The 22,647-nt window shown below is 44.7% G+C and overlaps 1 protein-coding gene across 6 annotated transcripts in view; it reads left to right on the top strand.

Annotated features, from left to right (window-relative positions):
* tdp1 (tyrosyl-DNA phosphodiesterase 1) overlaps positions 1–14,321 on the top strand; it is a 133,868-nt gene extending 119,547 nt beyond the window's left edge. For 2 of the 6 annotated variants that reach the window (XM_043696957.2, XM_043696958.2), the window contains exons 15-16: positions 2,245–2,359; positions 14,077–14,321. In XM_043696957.2, coding sequence (XP_043552892.2) covers positions 2,245–2,359; positions 14,077–14,150 — 189 coding nt within the window. In that variant the 3' untranslated portion in view covers positions 14,151–14,321. Of the gene's footprint in view, positions 1–2,244; positions 2,360–3,378; positions 3,431–14,076 lie in introns of those variants that run through there. The other 4 variants (XR_015757828.1, XR_015757826.1, XM_087989597.1 and 1 more) reach the window with 3 other exon arrangements.
* Positions 14,322–22,647: the final 8,326 nt, after the last annotated feature.

Genomic DNA, 22,647 nt, shown 5'->3' with positions numbered 1-22,647 from the left:
AGGAAGATTTTAGATCGGAAGAACATTCAGAACCTGTTTGGTTGCAACTAAGAAACAGCAAGGGAATGCAGACACCAGTTGGAATTATTTATAGGCCACCAAAATGTAGTGGTAATGTGAGGCATGGTATAAGTCAGAAGCTGAGAAAAGTTTGTGGTATTTGCAACAATTTAATTTGCATATAGATTGGGTAAACCAATTGAATACTAAACCTATAGATGACAAGTTTCTGGAGTGTCTTGGGGATGGCTTTCTATAGCAGTACATTGAGCCACCTTAAGGACAGGCTATTTTGGGATCTAGTATTATGTAATTTAAAAAGCCTAATTGATAATATTATTGTAAAAGAGCCTTTTGGCTCCCAGATGATAGAATTTTACATTAGATTTGAAAGTGAGGTAGTTCAGTCTCAACCAAGGGTGTTTCATTTGACTCAGGGAAATTATGAAATCACGAGACACAAGTTGACTAAGCCAGATTGGGGAAAATACATTATAATACATGCAAGACTGTATGTAGGCAATGGACAGTATTTAAAGAACTGTTACATGGCTTACAGCAACTATACATTCCTTCATGGGTCAACGCTCAAAAAGGTCAGTTAACTGACTGACAAAGGAAGTTCACAATTGTTTAAGAATAAAAGAAAAGGTTCATAATGTGGCCAGAAATCTTAGTAAATCTGAGAATTGGGAAAATTTTAGAATACAGCAAAGGAGGACCAAGAAGCTGCTGAGGAATGTGGGGCGGTGGGGTTGATTGGTGCCGGTGTCCCGGAGATATTTCTGAAGTGCTCTGGAAGTAGGCATCCTGTCTCCCCAGTGTTGAGGAAACCAGTTCAGTTATATTCTAAGTCTAGATTAGAGTGGTGCTGGAAAAGCACAGCAGGTCAGGCAGCATCAGAGGAGCAGGAAAATTGATGTTTCAGGCAGGAGCCCTTCATCAGGAATGAGGCTGGGAGCCTCGGGGTGGAGAGATAAATGGGAGGGGGTTGGGGCCGGGGAGAAGGAAGCTAAGAGTGCAATAAGTGGATGGAGGTGGGGATAAAGGTGATAAGTCGGAGATGCTGCCTCACAGTGCCAGAGACCCGGGTTCAATTCCCTCCTCAGGCGACTCTCTGTGTGGAGTTTGCACATTCTACCTGTGTCTGCGTGGGTTTCTCCGGGTGCTCCGGTTTCCTCCCACAGTCCAAAGATGTGCAGGTAAGGTGAATTGGCCATGCTAAAATTGCCCATAGTGTTAGGTGAAATGGTAAATGTAGGGGAATGGGTCTGGGTGGGTTGCTCTTTGGAGGGTCGGCGTGGACTTGTTGGGCCGAAGGGTCTGTTTCCACACTGTAAATAATCTAATCTAATCTAAACTAACACTGTGCCACAAGAAGGCCAATATGCTGTGACTTTAACTCCTAGCCTGGAAATGCTGATAGGTTCTTTCTGGAGCTATCATACATCTGAGCTTAAATATACCTAATTTCAAGTAACATCTTCAGGGTTTTATCCCAACACTTTTGGTTTGGGGCTGTACTAATTCCTTACTCTAATGTAGCCGAATTTTACTATACTTTCCCCTTCTAAGCAACACTGCCATCTCGATCCAAAAACTTCACAGAACAGCCCAACGTAAAACTAAGAAACAAATTCTCTCTGTCTCTAAACTATGGTTGTTTCACCTACATTTAGTCATTTCTAATGTACCTTAAAGCATAATGGTTACCTTGCTAAGTCATAAAATATCCAAGGTAAACAAAAACCCATTAGTGCTGTCAAAGTAGCTCTCTCAAACTGTTTTAAAATAAATCACCTTGGCTACAGAAATACTTCCAAGTCAATTATTAACTTCAGATACATAGGATACCCATATGTTGCTAACCCACCTCAAAATACATGATACTAAAAAGAAATATCAATCACATATCTATTATCACACCCTCAAATAAAAAATGCTATCCATTAAATCATTTTTATTCTTTCTTGGGTTCTGTCTGACCCGCTGAGTATTTTCCATCATATCCTTTGTGATTTTGGATTTTGTAACAATCAATGTAATTATTATCAGAACAACTTTATTCTTTTGTTCCCAGTTGTGACATTTATCTCCAGATGTGTGGAAAATGAATGATCAGAAATTCAAGGAACGGTTGGAATGTTTGCAAGGAAGGGCTAATGATGGTGACTGCATCTGTGGTGACATGGTATGTACATTGCTTGCTATCACCTGTCACATACTGTTTCTCTTGATCACCAGGGGATAGAAACCGGCCGATTTTCAGTATGCCAAGATCGATTACCAGACTGTAAGGTGTCAGGGATGTCATTCCCTGTCCCATATGACCTTCCTCCAGAACACTACGGCAGCAAAGGTAGGTGATAGACAGCTGTGGCTTCACTCTGTGTTCAAAATGTAGATCCTTTAAAGGGTCAAAAGAACAGCTCCAGAGTTGATTAAGAGTAGATGCTGAATATTGGACTTTGTAAAGGGCTCTTGTGACACAGTGGTAGGAGACCAGGGTTCAAGTCCCCCATTACTGTTGTGTCAGCTTTACTTTCTGTGCTGAAGCCCTGGAAGGGCCTTAGAGGTCTACGGCACTGAAAAAGGTCCTTTGACCCATCATAAAATGAATGCACAGCCTTCAGAGTTCCCACCTATCTCCAGCTCAATCTCTGTTAATGGCCAAAATCTTAGTGTAATTTCTTTTTGTTATTGAAAACGGAACGCAACCAGTGTTGACGATGAGCAATATCTTCACTCATTACTGTACAGAAAAATACAAAGTCTGTAATGGTCGAAAATCTTCAGTGTGATTTTAAATCTGTGTGCTGTCAGTTTATACACTATAGTTTGACTGCAAATCCTGCTAATATGCAGAGGAACAGAGGAAGTGAATTCATTAATAATGTATATTCAACTGATGCTAAACGTTTTTCACATCGCACCCCTTGGCCTAATTGATATTCAGCACAAAAAGAGGTTTTTAAGAGCTGTAATTTGCTGTTTCAATTATTCACGGCCAGAGCTTAATTTTTAAAAATATCTCTTTAGATATCTAAACTTCTAATAATTGCCTTATCTTCAACTCATCTTATTTTTGGTGCAGCTTATTTTATAAATGATTTTGAGCTTGCAGACAGCAGGCAGGTCTCCTCCGGTGATGCCTTACTGGCAGATCCCTGTATCCCTGTTTATGGTCTGGTCAGTCTGGACCTGGGTAACAAAGGTGAACATATATAATATCAGAGGGGAAGGGAAAAGACACAGAGGAAAGATCCAGGTCTCCTTCAAGCTAACACACCATGCTAACTCTGATCCTTTGTTCTAACCCTAATCCTGAAACTCCCTCCCTGATCACACTATGGGACACCTATGGCACATGGACTGCAGCATTGCAAGGAAGTGGCTTAACAAAACCTGTGAAGAGTACCTAGAGGTGGGCAGTAAATCCTTTGATATGTGGCTTAGTATTTACATTCATGAGTTTTGCATCAAAACAGATTAGTCAAGGAGAAGGCAAAGTCAAGAGCTGATTTCAGTCTTGGGCTTCTTCATAACATTGTTTATTGCATTTAACAACCAAATACTACAATACACGATATTCAGTCAGATTATAATTACTGTTATATTGTTTAAGGACTATTGTATGAATTCTATAAGCTTCTGCTCAGCTCTCTGTATGTTCCTCTCTCCTCTCTCTTTCTCTCTCTCGCCTGCCTTAACTCCACTATCCTATTTATGTCCAGTGAGGGGCAGCTCCATGATAACTTCAATATTACTCCAGGGTCTGAAATCCTTTGCACAACAATACATGCTTGCCTTGCCAACAGTACTCACATTCCACGAATAAATCAAAAACAACATGCCTTTCTGATCTCAAGGTGTCCCAAAGTATATTGCATTAACAGCACATTATCCTCTGCCATTTCCACAACCTATAATCAGACCCCACCATCAGAGATATATTTCCCTCCGATCTGTGTTCCACAGAAACGATTCCCTCCGTGACTCCCTCGTTAGGTTCACGACCCCACCAACCCACCCTCCACTCCCAGCATCTGTCCATGCTGCCAATAAGAGGTGTAATCCCTCTGCCCACACCTCCTCCCATCACCTCCATCCAAGGCCCCAAGGGATCCTTCCACATTCAGCAGAGATTTTCCAAACACCTCATCCACCGTGTCTGTTGCTCTCGATACGGTCTCCTCTACGTTGGAGAGTCAGGACGGCAGCTTGTGGAATATTTCAGGGAGCATCTCTGGGACACGCACACAATACAACCCCACCACCCTGTAGCTGACCACTTCAACTCCCCCTCCCACTCCGCCAAGTACATGCAAGTTCTGGGCCTCCTCCACCGCCAAATCCTAGCCACCCGACGCCTGGAGGAAGAAAGCCTCATCTTCCGCCTTGGCACCTTCCAACTACACGGCAACGCCATCGACTTCACAGTTTCCTCATCTCCCCTCAGCCCCCACCTCATCCCAGACCCAACCCTCCACTGCCCTCTTGAACTGTCCTACCTGTCCACCTGACCTATCACCATCACTCCCTTCCACCTATCGCTTTCCCAGCTACCTCACCCCCATCCCACCCCACCATCCTATTTATCTCTCAGCCCCCTTCCCTCGCATATTCCTGATGAAGGGCCCGAAACGTCGATCCTCCTGCTCCTCTGATACTGCCTGACCTGCTGTGATTTTCCAGTGCTACACTTCTCGACTCTGACTCTCCAGCATCTGCAATCCTCGCTTTGCCAAAGTATTTTGCAGCCAAGTAAATCCCGTGTAAAGTGTAGCCGGTGTTTGTAATGCTAACTTGGGCACAGAGAGGTCCTACAAACAGCAGGGAGGTAATAGTCTAGGCACCATGTATTTCTTGTGATTTTGTTTGTGGAATAAACATTGACCAGGGGAGAACTCCAGAAAAATTCAGGAACACAGGGATATGGGCCAGGAGCAGGTAGGTGGGGCTAGTTCAGTTTGGGATTATTTTTGGCATGGACTGGTTGACCGAAGGGTCTGTTTCTATGCTGTATGACTCGGTGTATGGCGAAGGGCGAGTATGCAGAGGTAGGTTACAGATCATTCATAATCTCATTGACTGGAGTAAGAGGCTCAAAGAAATACGAGGCCTCTTCCTAGAACAGGATAATAGTTAAAACCTTCCTGCACCGATCCCTGTCACATTGTTTTGGTTATTTCAACTCTCCTAGTTCGGGTATCAGTAAGAGAGAGACGAGAGACTGGATCAGCCCATTTGGGTTTACCCAGTTGAGAACAAGTTTGGAGTCAAGATATGAAGCCTACTTAGTCTAGAAAACTTTGGGGTAGTTAATACTCAAGGAATCAATACACAAACCCCCCCCCAGGAGAGAAATCATAGGGACATTAGAATCGGTGTATTTTCAAAAGAAAGATCCTCAAATGGTTCTATTTCTTAGTTAGAAATATCTGGCACATGTGGGAAACATTGGCTGTTTGGCCAACAGTCTAGAATATTCCGATCGTCTGAGCAAAGTCTACTAGTTTTCCCAATGGCCGTGGGAAGGAAGTAGGTGCACAGGAATTGGAGATGGACAGGAGCATGGGGGCAGGGACCTTGGGGCCAGAGCAGGTCATGTGATGTGTCCTCCAGGTCAATGTCCAAACTAAGTCGGTGACTCTAAGCATTGACCTCTGCCCTCCTGCAGCTTAACCAAGTGCGCAACTTCTGTTTACAAACAGTACCTTTAGTCATCACACAGCTGTTAGCATTGCCCTTTTGATATTTCTCGGATCTGTTATTTAATCCACAGCATTTGTAACAAAAAAACAATATATCAAACAGCAATGATACGCTTTCATTTCCTTTGACATAATTGCATTTCTCATGTACATTCACTTGGATGTGAGTCTTCTTGGTTAGTGGTCATGTTTTAGCTTTCCCTATCTATGCCAGTGTGAGGAGAGCAACTTGCATTTATATAGCGCCTTCACAGCCAAGTACTTTTAGATGCGGAATCACTGTTAAAATATAGGGCACAAGTCAGCACAGCAAGATCCCACAAACAGCAATGTGACAATATTCCGATACATTCCCAGTGATCAAAAGCAGAATAATATGGATGCAGGGAATTTGAGATGAAAACAGAAAGTTCTGGAAACACTTGGCATGTTATGGTTGCATTGCTGGAGAGAAGCAAAGTTAATTTGACAGGCCTATGTAGAAGAGTGGAACTGTCAACAATAGATATAGTCAATTCATGGTTTTTAATCTGAGATTGATAGATTTTTTGTGAGGCAAAGATATTAAGGGATATGGAGTAGGGGGAATACACTATAGAGTTAGGTCACAGATGAACCATGATTTCAGGGTGCAACAGGATCAAGGGGCAGAATGGCCTCCTCCCATTCTTTTTTTCCCAGTCTTTCTTCACAAAGTGATGCTTCCCATTGGTGAATGTGATATTATACCTTGTCTTATCATCTCAGCTGATGTTGCTACTGGATCCCAGGCTGAAATCTGACTCCATAGATTTTTTTTTAAACAGGTGGTCTTTCACTTAAACATTTCTGCAAGTTTGATTTTCACAATATTTATTACAGAAAAGAAATGAAATTATGATAGAACAAACCAAGCTATTTATGTTTAACATGATTGGAAGATTTTTACGTACACAGCAAAACAAAATCCTATCTATTCTTATTTATAGTATTCAGATACCAGAGAGAGAGAGAGAGAGAGAGAATTCCCTTCTCTGTCACATCTGTAAATTTGACTTAGCTGTTTCTTTCAATTCCCAATCTCGAGAGTTTGATAGCCTTTTCCTTGGTTACTCACACAACCAAGTTTAAATTTTCTTAGCTTCAACTAACCCCTTCAAGGTTTTAACCAAATATTTCTGATCTGGGATTTCAAACTAAAACCCTTACCCTGAGGTATCTATTTTCTAAGTGTTCTGAACTCCCTTCATCAGGAGAAACTGTTCTTACGTCTCACACTTACCAGGTCTTCTGTGAACTGAAATCTTGGGTGGTACGGTGGCTCAGTGGTTAATACATCTGCCTCTCAGTACTAAGGACCTGGATTTGATTCTACCCTCGGGCAACAGTGTGGGGATTGCACATTCTCCCTGTGTCTGTGTGGGTTTCCTCCGGGTGCTCCGGTTTCCTCCCACAGGGAGTTGTGTTTTTTAAAAAAGCTCTTGTGGCTATCGTTGGCAAGACGAGCATTTATTGCCTATCCCCAATTGCTGGGCTGGGCTGCAAACTTGTGTATCTTCTGACTGACGGAAGAGAGTATAGCCAGGGTGGGAGGGTTCTTTGATTATTGGCTGCTTTCCTAAGGCAGCAGGAAGTATAGATGAGGTTAGTAGATGGAAGGCTGGTTTATGTGATGGACTGGGCTATGTGCATGACTCTGTAGTGTTTTGCGGTCTTGGGGAGAGCAGTTGCCATACCATGCTGTGATATGTGCAGATTAGGGTCCTTTCTGTGGTGCATCTATGAAAATTGGTAAATGTCATTGTTGACATGCTGAATTTCCTTGGCCTCCTGAGGAATTAGAGGCATTGTTGTGCTTTCTTGACTTGTCAATGTGGATGGACCAGGACGGGCTTGATGGTGATCACTCCCAGGAACTTTCCTCTCTCAAACATCTCCACCTCTGCATGATTGATGCAGACGGGCATTCCCTCCACTCCACTTCCTGAAATCAATAACCAGCTCCTTTTCCTGATGTTGATGGAAAGATTGTCTTTATGCCTTGCCGATGAGCACTCAATCTCTTTCCTGTACTGTCTCATTGTTGGAGATCTGACCTTCAGTGGTGGTGGTGTCAGCAAACTTGTAAATGGGGTTGGGTGGAATTTGGCTACACCGGCATGAGTGCATAAGTAGCATAGTAGGGAGCTGAGTGCACAACCTTATGGGGCTCTGATGTTGAGGATTATCATGGAGGAAGTGTTGTCACCTGTTCTATTGTGGTCTATGGACAGGCAGTTGACCCAGTTACAGAGGGGAGAGCCAAGACCAAGGTGTTGGAGTTTGGAAAGGGGTCTGTTTGGAGTTACGCTGTTGAAGGCGGAACTGTAGTCAATAAGTGGGAGCTTGATGTAGGTATCCTTGTTAACCAGATGTTTCAGGGATGAGTGTATGACCAGGGAGATGGTGTCTGCCTTGGACACTGTTGCACCAGTAGGCGAATCGCAAAGGATCAAGGCAGGCTGGGAGGCTGGAGTTAATGTGAGCCATGACTAACCTCTTGAAGTACTTCGTAGTTATGGAGGTCAGAGCTATGTGGTAATCATTGAGGCACGCTGCACGATTTTGCTTTGGCATTGGGATGATGATGGTTTCTTGAAGCAAGTGGGAACTTCAGATGATAATAAGGAGAGGTTAAAGATGTCTGCAAATACTCCCACCAGCTGGTCCATACAGGATCTGAATGCACGGCCAGAGACTCCATCCGGGCCAGTTGCTTTCCATGAGTTCACTCTCAGGTAGGCTGGTTCTAAGGTCTGCAGCAGTGACTGTGGGTCCAGGTGCACCCGATAGGGTGGGATAGGTGACATTGTTTCACTGACCTTCTAATCAAAGTGAGCATAGTATGCATTGAGCTTATCGGGGAGGGGTGGACTGTTGCAAAGTTGCTTTGTAGCCTGTTACATCATTTAAGCTTTGTCACAAACAACGGGTGGCTGTGTGGTTGGTTTGGGTCTCAAGCTTAGTTTGGTATGCCACTTGGAGTCTCTGATGGCCTTACGAAGGTCGTACATAGATTTCCTGTATAGGTCAGGATTGCCTGACTTGAACGCCTCAGAACTGGACTGCAGTAGTGAGTGGGTCACCCATGGTTTCCAGTTGGGGAACACTTGGATTAACTTCTTCAGCACGCAGTCCACTACACACTTACTGATGAAATCTGTGACTGTGCTGGCATACTCGGTTCTTGAATATTGACCAGCCCACCGACTCGTAAGCACTCCCAAAGAAGCCCTTCAGTTTCCTCAGACCAACACTGCACTATTTTCTATACCGGATCCTCGCACTTCAATTTCTGCCTGTCAGCCAGGAGAAGCACAACAGAATTGGGATCTGATTTTCCAAAATGCAGCCGGGAGATGGAATGGTAGGCATTTTTGATGGTTGTGTAGCAATGGACAAGGATGTTTGGACCTCTGGTGGGACAGGAGATGAGTTGATGATATTTTGGTAGGACAGTCTTGAGTTTGGCCTGGTTGAAGTTACTGGTTCTGATGAGCCATGGGGAGAAGGTGCCAATGTTAGACTGGGGTGGACAAAGTTAAAAAGTCACACAACACCAGGTGGTAGTCCAACAGGTTTATTTGAAGTACTAGATTTCGGAGCTTTCATCAGTTACCTGCTGAAGAAAGCTAGTGCTTCCAAATAAACCTGTTGGACTATAACCTGGTGTTGTGAGATTTTTAACATGGTTATGATGAACAAGACCTCCGGGTATTCTGTCTCAAGAGTCATTGTAGCGTTGTATACGTTGTCAAGTGCACGCTTTACTTTCACAGGGAATGGGACATAGATCGCTGACAGGATAGCGGAGGTGAACTCGAGAGGCAGATAGTAGGGACGGCACTTTACTGTGTGATTGATTGTACATTTTAATACCTTTTACCCATATCATCACTGTGCCGCTGGTAATCGGAAATCTATAAATCTCCACTTCAAACATACTCAAAGATTGAGCTTCGAAGGTAGAAACTTTCAAAGGTCCACTGCCCTCTGAGTTAAAAACAATCTTCACTGCTGGCCAACTTGTTTTGCCAATTATTTTAAATTTTATTCAGCTATTTTCTGATCCTCCACCTTCCTGCTAGTGGAAGCGTTATCTAACTCCTGTCTAAGCCTCAAGCATTTTACACAATGCTCAGTGTCAGACCGAAAAGGATTTAACTTAAACTGTAACTGTGTCGGCAACGAACAATTTATTGTGTCTGGACTAATGCTTCAGATTTTTGTCAAACTCTGACATCGAGAGAAAGATTCCATTAATTTCCCACTGCCTTGTATCAAACTGAAATATTAAACGGATTTATCAAAGGAATAGATTTTGTAAACTGCAGCAATATGTTGACTTTATCTGTGTGGATTCAGAAAAAGGCACAAAAGAAGAGTTAAACAGTTTAACCATAGCTCGGCTTTCTTTGAATGTTTTGTTACTTTTATATCATTCATTTTCAAGTCACTGTTCTCAGTAGTTCCATGACATTTTAATCCCTGTCCTTTCACCTGCTCTCTCACCACCCAAGGCTCCAAAACTCTTAAGAACAAAGAACAATACAGGACAGGAATAGGCCCTTCGGCCCTCCAAGCCTGTGCTGACGCATTTTGCCCTTCCATACTAAAACTGTCCTCCCTTACAGGATCCGTATCCCTCTATTCCCCTCCTATTCATGTATTTGTCCAGGTGCTGCTGTTGTCTGCTTCCATCATCACCTCTGGCAGCATGTTCCAGGCTCTCAGCACCCTTTGTGTGGAAAAACTTGCCTTGCAAATCTCTTTAAAGCTTCCCCCCCCCCACCTTGACCACTCCCCTATTAATTGACCACTCCACCCTGGGAAAAGGCCTCATGCTTTCCACTCTATCCATCTTGTAAACTTCTATCATGTCACCCCTCAACCTCCTGCATTCCAGTGAAAACGAACCCAGTCTATCCAACCTTTCTTCATCACTAAGATCCTCCATACCAGACAACATCCTGGTCAACCTCTTCTGTGGCCTGTCCAAAGCATCCACATGATGGCCAGAACTGTACACAATATTCCAACTGAAACAGAGATTTCGAACTGAATTTGAATTTGCTTTATTGTCACGTGTACTCACTTGAGTACAGTGAAAAGTTCACAAGTTGCCATTTACAGCACCATCTCAGGTACAAAGGTACCTAGGTACAGATTCTTGAATACAAGTTCCCATGAGAAAATACATTAGAAAAATAGCAAAATACATAGTTCAGAATAACTGTGCTTTCACTGTAACCGTATTTAACAGTATAAAAGCAAAACACTGTTGATGCTGGGAATCTGAAACCAATTCAGGAAGTGCTGGAGAAACTTAATGGATCTGGCAGCATCTGTGGAGAGGGAACCTGAGTTAATACTTCACATCCAGCCTGACTCTGCTTTAGAATCCACACAGATAAAGACTTAACTCATATGAGACTCGAAGTGCTAATTCTGTTTCTCTGTCAGACATGACAAGTATTTCCAACACTGTAGTATTTTGGGTCTCCAGCATCAGCAGCAATTTGCTCCTGTAATAATTAGCACATCAATCCCAATCTAACTCAGTTTGTTTGGAGGACAGCTGCCAAAGCCCACCTTCATTGGGTTCTTAGATCTTCAGCCATTGACATTGCAACAAAACTCTGTGGGACTGAGGCTAGTTCTTCAAACTGTACCCAGTGAGACTGAATGATATCAAGTGGAATAGAATGAGGTCAACGAGTGTTAATGTCAGTGACAATAAAACGGGCGGCACGGTGGCACAGTGGTTAGCGCTGCTACCTCACAGCACCAAGGACCCAGGTTCAATTCCAGCCTCAGGCGACTCTCTGTGTGGAGTTTGCACATTCTCCCCGCGTCTGCGTGGGTTTTCTCCGGGTGCTCCGGTTTCCTCCCACAATCCAAAAATGTGCAAGATTGGCCATGCTAAATTGCTCATAGTGTTAGGTGCATTAGTCAGGGGAAATGTAGAGAAATAAGGAAATGGGTCTGGTGGGCTACTGTTCGGAGGGTCGTAGTGAACTTGCTGGGCTGAAGGGCCTGTTTCCACACTGTAGGGATTCTAAGTTCAAGACACCAGCAGCTTGTACTTATGTAAAATCATAGATAGAATAGAAATATACAGCTAAATGAAGGCCATTCTGCCCAATGTGCCTGGGTTAGCTCAGTTAAAAGACCAGCTGTCCAACCGTCCACATTCCGTCCATAGCCCTGTGCATTCCTATGTCCCAAAATGCAGCATCTTTAATGTAGTGAAATATTTCAAAGCTCTCCTGTTATCCGCCAATATTTGGCCATTTTACAAGGCATTGGGTCAGTTGGTCAAAATGCTTGGACAATAGAGTTTGGATCATCATCTGACCTTAAAGGAGAGAGAGAAGTTTCCTGACCGTGTGTGGGCCATTCAGCCCCTCATGTCTATGGAGTTAGTGTGAGAATGTAGAGTTAAGGTAGAAACTAGTAACTAGAAATCTGTAAGACCCTTTCTTGGCCTTAGTGACAGCCGTCTGTGGCATAGAATTCCAAAACACTCACCACCTTCTGAGTGAAGATCCTCCTCATTTCAGTCCAAAATATTCTTTTATTCTGAGACTGTTCCCTGAGTTCATGACCCTGCAGTCAGGGGGAAACATCCTGCCTGAGGATTGAGATACCGTTGTTTCCTTGACCATCTGTTCCTGGAGAACAGCAGCCTCCCTCGATAACTGTTTGTAGTTGTCTGGTAGTTTCCTACTCCACTTCTCAGTTTGTGAGTTCCATCAAATCTTTGCTTGCAGATTGATTTAATATTGGGAACTGTCGTGAAGTGTGCACTGTCATCCCCTTTCTTGGCTCTAGATCCTGTCTAAAAATACATTGTTTTTGTTTGTTGAAAGGTACCAAAATAGGTTAGTGAGTGTGGGTGGGAATGGTCAACTTGCAGTAGACAAGAGCACTTACAAATGTGCCTTTGAGAAAGATGCTCTTCTTCCACCTTCATTGGATTATATTCTAATTCTCATAGCAACAGATCATTGAAATTTACCAATTAGTTTGTTCAGATACCATTTCCACCCACAGTAAGAGAGGCTGTTCATTTCAGTGGAACTTGATTATTTTCGTGCAGCTTGCTTGGCTCTGCCACTTCACTGGGCAAACAGCTTCAATCTTTTCCGTTTAAATGTTATTTCTGAGTTTTGGGTTCATCACCTCCAGAGAAACTAGACCCCGGCCCATTTCACACTTCCCTCCATGTTGGCTCCAAGCCCTTACCAAGTGAGAGCTTAGCACTGAGAAATGACTTGCATTTATATAGCTGAAACTTTATTGCTGGAACAGCACAGCAGGTCAGGCAGCATCTAGGGAACAGAAGATTCGACGTTTCGGGCACATGCCCTTCTCATTCCTGAAGAAGGGCCTGTGCCCGAAACGTCGAATCTTCTGTTCCCTAGATGCTGCCTGACCTGCTGTGCTGTTCCAGCAATAAAGTTTCAGCTTTGATCTCCAGCGTCTGCAGACCTCACTTTCTCCTTGCATTTATATAGCCCCATGCTGCAAGGTTCTTTACAGCGAGTTAGCTACTTCTGGACGTGCAGTCAGCGTTGTAAGGGAAATGCAGCAGCCAGTTTGTTCAGGTCAAGATCCCACAAAAAAGCAGTGATTTAAATTATTGGTCTTCCTTCCAGTTATGCTGCTGAGGGATGAAGATCAGGCAAAAGTGAGGACTGCAGATGCTGGAAATCAGAATCTAGATTAGAGAGGTGCTGGAGAGTGCTCCTCGGATGCTGCCTGACCTGCTGTGCTTTTCCAGCACCACTCTAATCCAATCTAATCTAATCAGGCCACCAGGGAGCGCTCCTGTGCTCTTCTTTCAAAATGCTGTCACAGGATCACTTAGATCCACCAGTGCTTTCTGAAAGGTCAAATGGGCTTCTTAGTCCTGGATGATATTGAGCTGCTTGAGTGTTGTTGGAGTCATACCCATTCCACTCCTGACTTATGCCTTGTCGATGGTGGACGGGCTTTGGGGGGGAGTCAGGGGGTGAATTATTCTCTGTAGGATTCCAAGCCTCTGACCTGCTTTTGGAGCCAAAGTGTTTACGTGCCTGGTCCAGTTGAGTTTCTGGTCAGTGATAACCCTCAGGACATGTTTGTTATGCCCTTTAGGGAGGGGAGTCTGGTGTCTGTAGCTAATCTGGCCCACACATGATTCCACACCCACTGCAAAGTATCTGACTCTTAACTGCTCTCGAAGACAATCAGAGAGTAACAGATAGAAACTTTTCACCTGTACAAAGGTCTCTTTGTGAGGTCGCGTACATCAGTTGTTACTGCAGTCGGTCACTTCTGTCTCCTCTCTCTCTTGTAGATCGGCCATGGATCTGGAACATCCCATACCTACATGCCCCTGACACCTACGGAAACGTCTGGGCCCCCTCCTAACTCCTGGCCTTTTGCTGCCACACTTATGAGTTGTTTCCCACAGGGAAGGACTGATGAGCCGCATTTTGAAATCAAGCTTGCTGATCATATGCCAATTTGCTGGGTGCTTCAGCATTTGGTCTTTCCAATATGGATCGTACATTGTTTTTTGCAGAATAAAGTTTTTGAATTAACCTCGTTCTTCTCAGCTTCAGTCTTCTTTCCTTGCCCAAACCTTCCTGACCTTATGTCGCTGGCAGTGTGTTTCCTTTGGAAGAGAATCTTTTATCTTTCAGGCTAGTGGGAAAACATTGTGCTCCTCAACGTGAGGATGGGTTGTTGTCACAAATTCGAGTTGTGTCTGGGTCTCAACATCAGGCAGGTTCCCATCTGTTTGACGAACAATGCAAGACAGAGTTGTGGTATGTGGCGATTGGAGGTTCCTTGGTCATAGCTGAGAAAAAGAGGGAGATAGTCAGCAAGCACAGGGCTGAATGGAACACAGTCTGTGTTAAAGACAAGGAACGCAGAAATTTGGATGAAAACTGAAGGTCTCCTGTACACTGGGGAAATGAAGCATAGATTGGGTGCCACTTCTCAGAACACCTATGTACTGTCTGCAAAAAAGACCCTGAATGCTGCTGCCTGCCCCTTCAGCCTGTCCCCTGGTCAACCTCTCTATCTCAGGCTTGCTGTAATGCTCCAGCGCGAGCTGGAAGAACAACACCTCATTTTCTGCTTGTGGACCCTACAGCCTTCTGACTCAATATCAAGTCTGATAACTTTAGGACTTGAACTCTCTCGTGCCTTACCCCAACCCCCACATACCAGATCTTGTCACCACACTGTCTACTATCTCTCACACCCCATTGTTAGCCATTAACAGTGTCCATTCACCCTGCTGGCCAGATTATTATCCACTCCTTTGTCTGTCTGACTGTTCTTCTCTCTCTGATCTCTATTCCCACCTATCGTTTACTCCTTACCCCATTCTCCCACCCTACCTTCTGCATATAAACTGACATTTTCCCAGCTATCATCAGTTCTGAGGACGAGTCACTCGGCCTGAAACGTTAACTCTGATTTCTCTCCACAGATGCTGCCAGACCTGCTGAGCTTTTCCAGCAATTTCGGTTCTTGTTTCTGAAATTTCGATGAAATGCAGCTTTATATAGGGTGCAACGTGGGCGGGTGGGGAAACTCTGTGTTTGAATCGAGAGGGCAGACAGGGTCTCTTTGTGTCTCCAGAGAGCCAGCACCTCTGACAGTGCAGCACTCCCTCGGTACTGCATTAGTGCATCAGGTAGGGTTTCTGTTGCTGGAGCAGGACGTGAACCCACAAACCTCTGACCCAGAGCTCCACGTACTGAACTAATATACAGTCACATACAGGTGCAGACTGGCCAGAGGAACATGCAGGTCTGTGCAGGCTGAAGATGTTAAATACTTTCCAATCCCTTTGCCCTCAAAAGGTGTCTTCACGGCAGAACAGTTAAAATGCTGAAGGGAGGGAGCTTGGAGATCACAAAGAGTTATGCATACGGAATAATTAATTTTTGAGTTAGAACAAGACCCGCCAACACTCAGTGGAAAGTGGGTGTACAAGATGCACTGGAGAAATTCACCAAAGGTGCTCAGACAGCACCTTCCCAACCCACAACCACTCCCATCTAGAAGGACAAGGGCAGCAGACGGAAGAACAGGGGGCCCGTGCAGTCATTTGGGCTCTGCTGACGCCTCAGCTAAAAATGTAATCGTACAGACCTGTAAATAGGAATGATTACTCTGTTTTCGGTATGCAAACAAATGGAATGTTTACATATGTATGGCATGTCCAGTTGTACAGATCATCAAAGTATTTTATGAATAAAGTATATTTTTGAAATAAAAAAAACAAGGGCAGCAGACACATGGGAACACTACTCACCTGCAAGTTCCCCTCCAAGCCACTCACCGTCCTCCTGACTTGGAAATATATCACTATTCCTTTACTGTTGTTAGATCCTGCCTGTTCCTCCTGAAGGACATTGAGTGTACCTACAGCACATGGACTGCAGTGGGTCAAAGGGAGATTAAGACCTCGAGAGTAACTAGGGGTTTACAGATCAAAGAGAGAGAAGAACAGTCAGACAGACAAAGTGGATAATAATCTGGCTAGCAGGGTGAATGGGAACTGTTAGTGGCTAACAATGGGGTGTGAGAGATAGCAGACAGTGTGGCTTCTGTCAGTGATGACGAAATCCCGAGGATTAGTCAAATTGTATTAACTTGTACATCCAGCGAAGCTGCTGAACTATGGTAAGCCTTTTTGATGCCTATCACCAGCTGGAAACCCTACCAACAGCAGACACCAAGAAAAATGCTTGCCAGACTTATACCTAGCAACCAGTTTGTGTTTCACTTATCTCACCCTCTCATTCTATACAACCTCCTTTTACATTTTAACTGGCTCTTTAAATCATTGCCGGTAACTGAAGTCACTTATTGGTTTTACCTCACAACCCTCTGTGTTGTTCACCCCTTTACCTCACCAGGGACATCATTTCTGACTGAAACACAAGCAGCAATTTTTTACCAAGAAGCTGCGAGGCCTCAACAGTGAGTCGGAGTTGAGGAGAGAAGAGGGGTAGCATATACCCATCCAGATGTCTTTTAAATGTTGTAATTGTACCAGCCTCCACCACTTCCTCTGGCAGCTCATTCCATATACATACCACCCTCTGCATGAAAAAGTTGCCCCTCAGGTCCCTTTATATCTTTCCCCTCTCACCTTGAACCTATGCCCTCTAATTTTGGACTCCCCTACCCAGGGAAAAGACCTTGTCTATTTACCCTATACATGCCCCTCATGATTTTATAAACCTCTATAAGGTCACTCCTCAGCCTCCGACGCTCCAGGGAAAACAGCCCCAGCCTGTTCAGCCTCTCCCTATAGCTCAAATCCTCCAACCCTGGCAACATCCTTGTAAATCTTTTCAGAACCGTTTCAACTTTCATAACATCTTTCCGATAGGAAGGAGACCAGAATTGCACGCAATATTCCAACAATGGCCTAACCAATGTCCTGGGCAAAACTGAGGACTGCAGATGAATGGGGGTGGGGATGAAGGTGATAGGTCAGAGAGGAGGGTAGAGTGGATAGGTGGGAAGGGAGATTGGCAGGTAGGACAGGTCATGAGGATGGTGCTGAGCTGGAAGGTTGGAATTGAGGTAAGGTGTGGGGAGGGGAAATGAGGAAACTGGTGAAGTCCACATTGATGCTCTGGGGTTGAAGTGTTCCGAGGCGGAAGATGAGGTGTTCTTCCTCCAGGCGTCTGGTGGTGAGGGCGCAGTGGTGGAGGAGGCCCAGGACCTGCATGTTCTTGGCAGAGTGGGAGGGGGAGTTGAAATGTTGGGCCACGGGGCAGTGCGGTTGATTGGTGCGGGTGTCCCGGAGATGTTCCTTAAAGCTCTCTGCAAGGAGGCTTCCAGTCTCCCCAATGTAGAGGAGACCGCATCGGGAGCAACGGATACAATAAATTATATCGGTGGATGTGCAGGTAAAACTTTGATGGATGTGGAAGGCTCCTTTGGGGCCTTGGATGGAGGTGAGGGAGGAGGTGTGGGCGCAGATTTTGCAATTCCTGCGGTGGCAGGGGAAGGTGCCAGGATGGGAGGATGGGTTGTTGGGGGGTGTGGACCTGACCAGGTAGTCACCTGTCATCAATGTCTCCTCTACACCTATCACCTCCATACCCACCCCTACTCACCTATTGTACTCTTTGCTACCTTCTCCCCAGCCCCCCCATTTATCTTTCCACCCTGGAGGCTTCCTGCCTCTATTCCTGATGAGTGCTTTTCCAGTCCCACTCCAATCTAACCAATGTCCTGTACAGCCGCAACATGACCTCCCAACTCCTGTACTCAATACTCTGACCAGTAAAGGGAAGCATACCAAACGCCTTCTTCACTATCCTATCTACCTGCAACTCCACTTTCAAGGAGCTATGAACCTGCACTCCAAGGTCTCTTTGTTCAGCAACAGCAACACTTACCATCAAGTGTATAAGTCCTGCCCTGATTTGCCTTTCCAAAATGCAGCACCTCGCATTTATCTAAATTAAACTCCATTTGCCATTTCTTGGCACCATTGTTGTACTTGGAGGTAACCTTCTTTGCTGTCTATTACACCTCCAATTTTAGTGTCATTTGCAAACTTACTAACTATACCTCTTATGCTCGCATCCAAATCATTTATATAAATGACAAAAAGCAGTGGACCCAGTACTAATTCTTTTGGCACACCACAAGCACACGTCTTCACTTCCCTGTTTACCGCCACTAATCCTTGACTCCTTCATTTGTCTAACAGCCTTGAATGTATTCAGTGACTCAACATCCACTGGGAGGGGGAGCAGTGGAGATCAGGGGAAGAGTGGGTGAAGGAGGAAGGGACAGGAATGGGAAGAGAAGGGAGACAGTGAGTTCTGAAGAGGGGACACTGGACTCAAAACGTTAACTCTGCTTTCTCCCCACAGATGCTGCCAAACCTGCTGAGTTTCTCCAGCAATTTCTGGTTTTGTTTAATAAGGTATTGAAGCTTGTTCCAGTGGATTTGAAACTCCAGATATTTGAAATGCAAGCGCCAGGTGGGATATATTTCGAAGCTTACAATTATGGGAGTTTAATTTTGTACCAATTTCTATTATTAATTAAATGTTTAATGCAGTGTTTATCATGCCCCACCTGTTGAAGAGACAATTAAAAATTTTTCAACTTCCAAATGTGAAAAAAAATCAGGTCAGATTTCTAACCCGAGGATTGATAGAAAGTATGTCATTATTGAAGATTCTGAGGCTTTTGTCTGATTATTAATGTCCTGACATCCAATCGCTGCAGCTCCGCTATCCAGGTCAATGAGGGAAGGAGGCGAATGAGAATCCGCCCATTTTTAAAATTCATTTTTGTGATTTGGCTGGCCAACATTGATAGCCCATCCCTATTTGACCTTGAGAAGGTGGTGGTGAGCTGCCATCTTGAATCACTGCTGTCCATTTGCTGTGGGTTCATTTCTTTGTTGTGGCTTTCTAGTGATCGATATAACTGAGCGGCTTGCTAGGCCATTTCAGAGGGCAGTTAAGAATCAGTCGCATTGCTGTGGCCTTGGAATCACACGTAGGCCAGACCAGGTAAGGATGGCAGATTTCCTTCCCTGAAAGACGTTAGCGACCCAGATGGGTTTTCCCAACAATTGGCGATGGTTTCATGGTCATCAGTTGACTCTTAATTCCAGATATTTTTAATTGAATTCAAATTCCACCATCTGCCATGGCGGGATTTGAACCCAGGTCCCCAGAGCATTATTCTGGGTTTCTGGATTAATAGTCAAGCAATAACACCGCTAGGCCATCGCCTCCCTGTTCACAGTGGATCCTGTCTGAGGGGACTATCAGGATGGAATCTGTACAGGGAATGTGGAAATGTAATATCAGCAGGGTCCAAATCGGCAAAGAGTTGCTCACAGTTGGAGAGAAAGTTACAGATGAGCTATCGAACCAAATACCCATTCTTTTTCCCATTCAACCCCCCCATCTGCATTCACCTTGTTCTGTCTCTCTGTGTGTCTCTCTCTGTCATTCCCCGGTTTGTGTCTGTCTCTCTGTCACACTCTGTCTTTCCCAATGTGTGTGTGTGTCTCTCTGTCTTCCCTTCCATCTCTGTCTGTCAGTCTCTTTAGTTTTCCCCTGTGTCTCTGCCTCTCTCTCTCTGAGTTTTTCCATCTGTGTTTCTATTTCTGTCTCACTCTCAGTCTGTCTGTCTCTGTCTGTCTTTCCCTGTCTATCTCTATCTCCCTGTTACTCTCTATCTTTCCCTGTCTTTCTTTTTCTCTCTCTCTAACTTTCTGGGTGTCTCTCTTTCTCTCTCTATTTTTCCCTGTATCTCTCTCTCTCTTGCTCTCGCTCTCTCTCTCTGTCTTTCTCTGTGTAGTGATTGTCATGAGGTCAGCCAAATGGACTTCATAGAATATGAGTTCCCTGATTGGGGCAGTTAATCTGGTCAAATCAGAGAGCCCTGGCTGACAGATACAAACAGGATTGTCAGGGGTTCTGTTCACTCTGAGAACTGACTCTGAGGAAGCCGGACCAGTGTCAGGTACTATGCAAGTGTGAATAAAGGGTGACTTGGTGATGAGATACTGACCTCTGCGGAGTTATTTCAGTGGCAATAAGAGAAAAACTTATGCTCCTGAAGAGATTTTGTTCGCAACAGTTGTTTGAGTTGGGGTAAGCATTTCTGGCATCGTGCCACTATTTGGGAAGCTTGACTCGTTCGATCCTGCTGTCGAAGATAGGGCCAATGTGTGGAAAGAATGCATGATTTTTTTTCTGAATAAATTAAAAGTAATGAGTAATTCCCCTGATAGCTTGTGGTCCCACAGCTTTTTCGGTTATTAGGAGCCTAACATTTCCTGAGGCAGCAGATATTAAAACCGTTCAAGAGTTGATGGATTTAGTTAAGGAATATTATGACCCCAAGCATCTTCCAGTTCTGAGATGCTATTGGTTTACTCGGCAGTTTGAGTGCAAGAGGAATCTGTGTCAGGATTTCTGACAAGGTTAAGGTGACTGGCAGAGGCATGTGATTTTAGTTTAACTCTTAATGAGATGCTTAGAGACTATTTTGGGTTAACAATGTAATTATACAGCAGTATCAACCAGCTGCAGCCCAATCGGATTTCTAATAGGCAGTACAACTGGCTTAGTCATTAGAAAATGCAGCAAGTGGAGTGTATGGGTTATAGGGTCTTCCGATAAAGTGGGCACCCTCGCAAGACTGACTGAGCTTGGGAAATACGACTTGAGAAAAGGGAATTGTATAGCTTCATTCAGAACATATCCAGAACAGAGGGACTCTAGGTCAGCCCACAGCAAAACCCCAAAACGAAGCCAAGCTTCGACCAAATGGTTAACATTTTCTTCAGGATCCAGGTTGGCAAGCCATTGTAGTTGCTGCCGGTATGTGGACTTGAGACAGCAAAGGAGGCCTGTGAGACCTGAACTGAGTAAGAGAACTCATCGGCCGATATCCAGGAGAGTGCACACCCCGGAAAGCCCATCTACATCTGGTTTGGAACAGTTACATTGCTTACCAACATCCAAATCAGACCCAATCAAAATAAGCATCTGGTTAAATGGTCACCCAGTTTTAATGGAGGTTGATACTGGGACAGCTGTATCAGTGATCACAGAATCAGCCTTTAAACAAATTCACTCTGGTCTCCAACTCCTCAGTTTGCGCACGACCTCGGCTAGACTGAGAAACTATACTGAGGAACCTTTTCAGACTACAGGTACAACTGCAATTCCAGTCTCGTATGAGAAACAGTTGGTTCAGTCTCTACTGATTGTGGTAAAAGGCCCGGCCGGGCCCAGGCTTGTTGGAATGAAATTGGTTGAGAAAAATTCACCGTGATTGGCTCAACATTTTTTTATTAGAAAATGGCTGCCTGGGTGAAGTCCTAATTAAATACCCCGAGGTTTTTCAGGAAGGTCCCGGAACTATCAAAGGAGCCAAAGCCACCTGTATGTTGACCTGTCCGTGATTCTGCCCGGTGATATTTGCCTCATGGGCAAAACTAGAGGCAGAAACCAGGAGGGTGGAAAGCGAGAGAATCATCAAACCTGCCCAGTTTGAGGAATGGGCAGCACCAATTGTACCAAATGTGCCCGAAACATCGATTTTCCTGCTCCTTGGATGCTGCCTGACCTGCTGTGCTTATCCAGCACCACTCTAATCTAGACTCTGAACTCTACCAGGGTCATCCAGGAGTGTCCGAAATGAAGATGTTGGCGAGAGGTTTCTTCTGATGGCCAGGATTGGATGCAGACATAACCGCGTTGGTGGGACAGCGCCCAGCGTGCCAACAAGGTCAAACATTACCGCTGGCAGCTCCCCCACCTTCATGGGAATAGCCGAATAAACCCTGGACTCGGTTACACATCAGCTGTGCAGGTCCTTTCATGGGCTCAGTGTTCTTAGTCATTATGGATACCCACTCAACGTGCCTGGACCTGCACAGAGCTCATTCAGGCATAATGGTAGAAAAACTGTGAGCATCTTTCACAATAAGCGGGCTCCTGGAAGTGTTGGTCACAGAGAACAGGCCATCATTTACCAGTAGGGAGTTTGAGTATTTCCTCAATTCCAATGGCATTTGACATATAAGGACAGCTCTATACCATCCATCTGCCAATGGTCTGGTGGAAAGAGGTTCCAAAGTTTGAAGGCAGGCTTAAAGAAACAGTTCACAGCTTCACTCGATAACAAACTGTCCCAGTTCCTATTTGATTATCAGACCACCCATCATACAACTACAGGGATAGCTCCCATAGAGTTGATAACGGGGAGAAGACTCTGGAACAGGTTCAACCTGCTATTCCCGGACCTGAGAAGAGGTGAAGGGTGAAACAACAGGAGCAACGCCAATGCTAGACACAGGCTCTGCTAAGCAAGAGAGAGAGAGAGTTTACATCAGGAG

This window comes from Chiloscyllium plagiosum, unplaced genomic scaffold (genome assembly GCF_037043375.1).
Source record: "Chiloscyllium plagiosum isolate Xiang-an unplaced genomic scaffold, Cpla_swu_hap1 HiC_scaffold_8, whole genome shotgun sequence".
Classification (NCBI taxonomy): Eukaryota; Metazoa; Chordata; class Chondrichthyes; order Orectolobiformes; family Hemiscylliidae; genus Chiloscyllium; species Chiloscyllium plagiosum.
The sequence above is the reverse complement of the archived record's forward strand: the minus strand, read 5'-3'. Positions and strand labels throughout refer to the sequence as shown.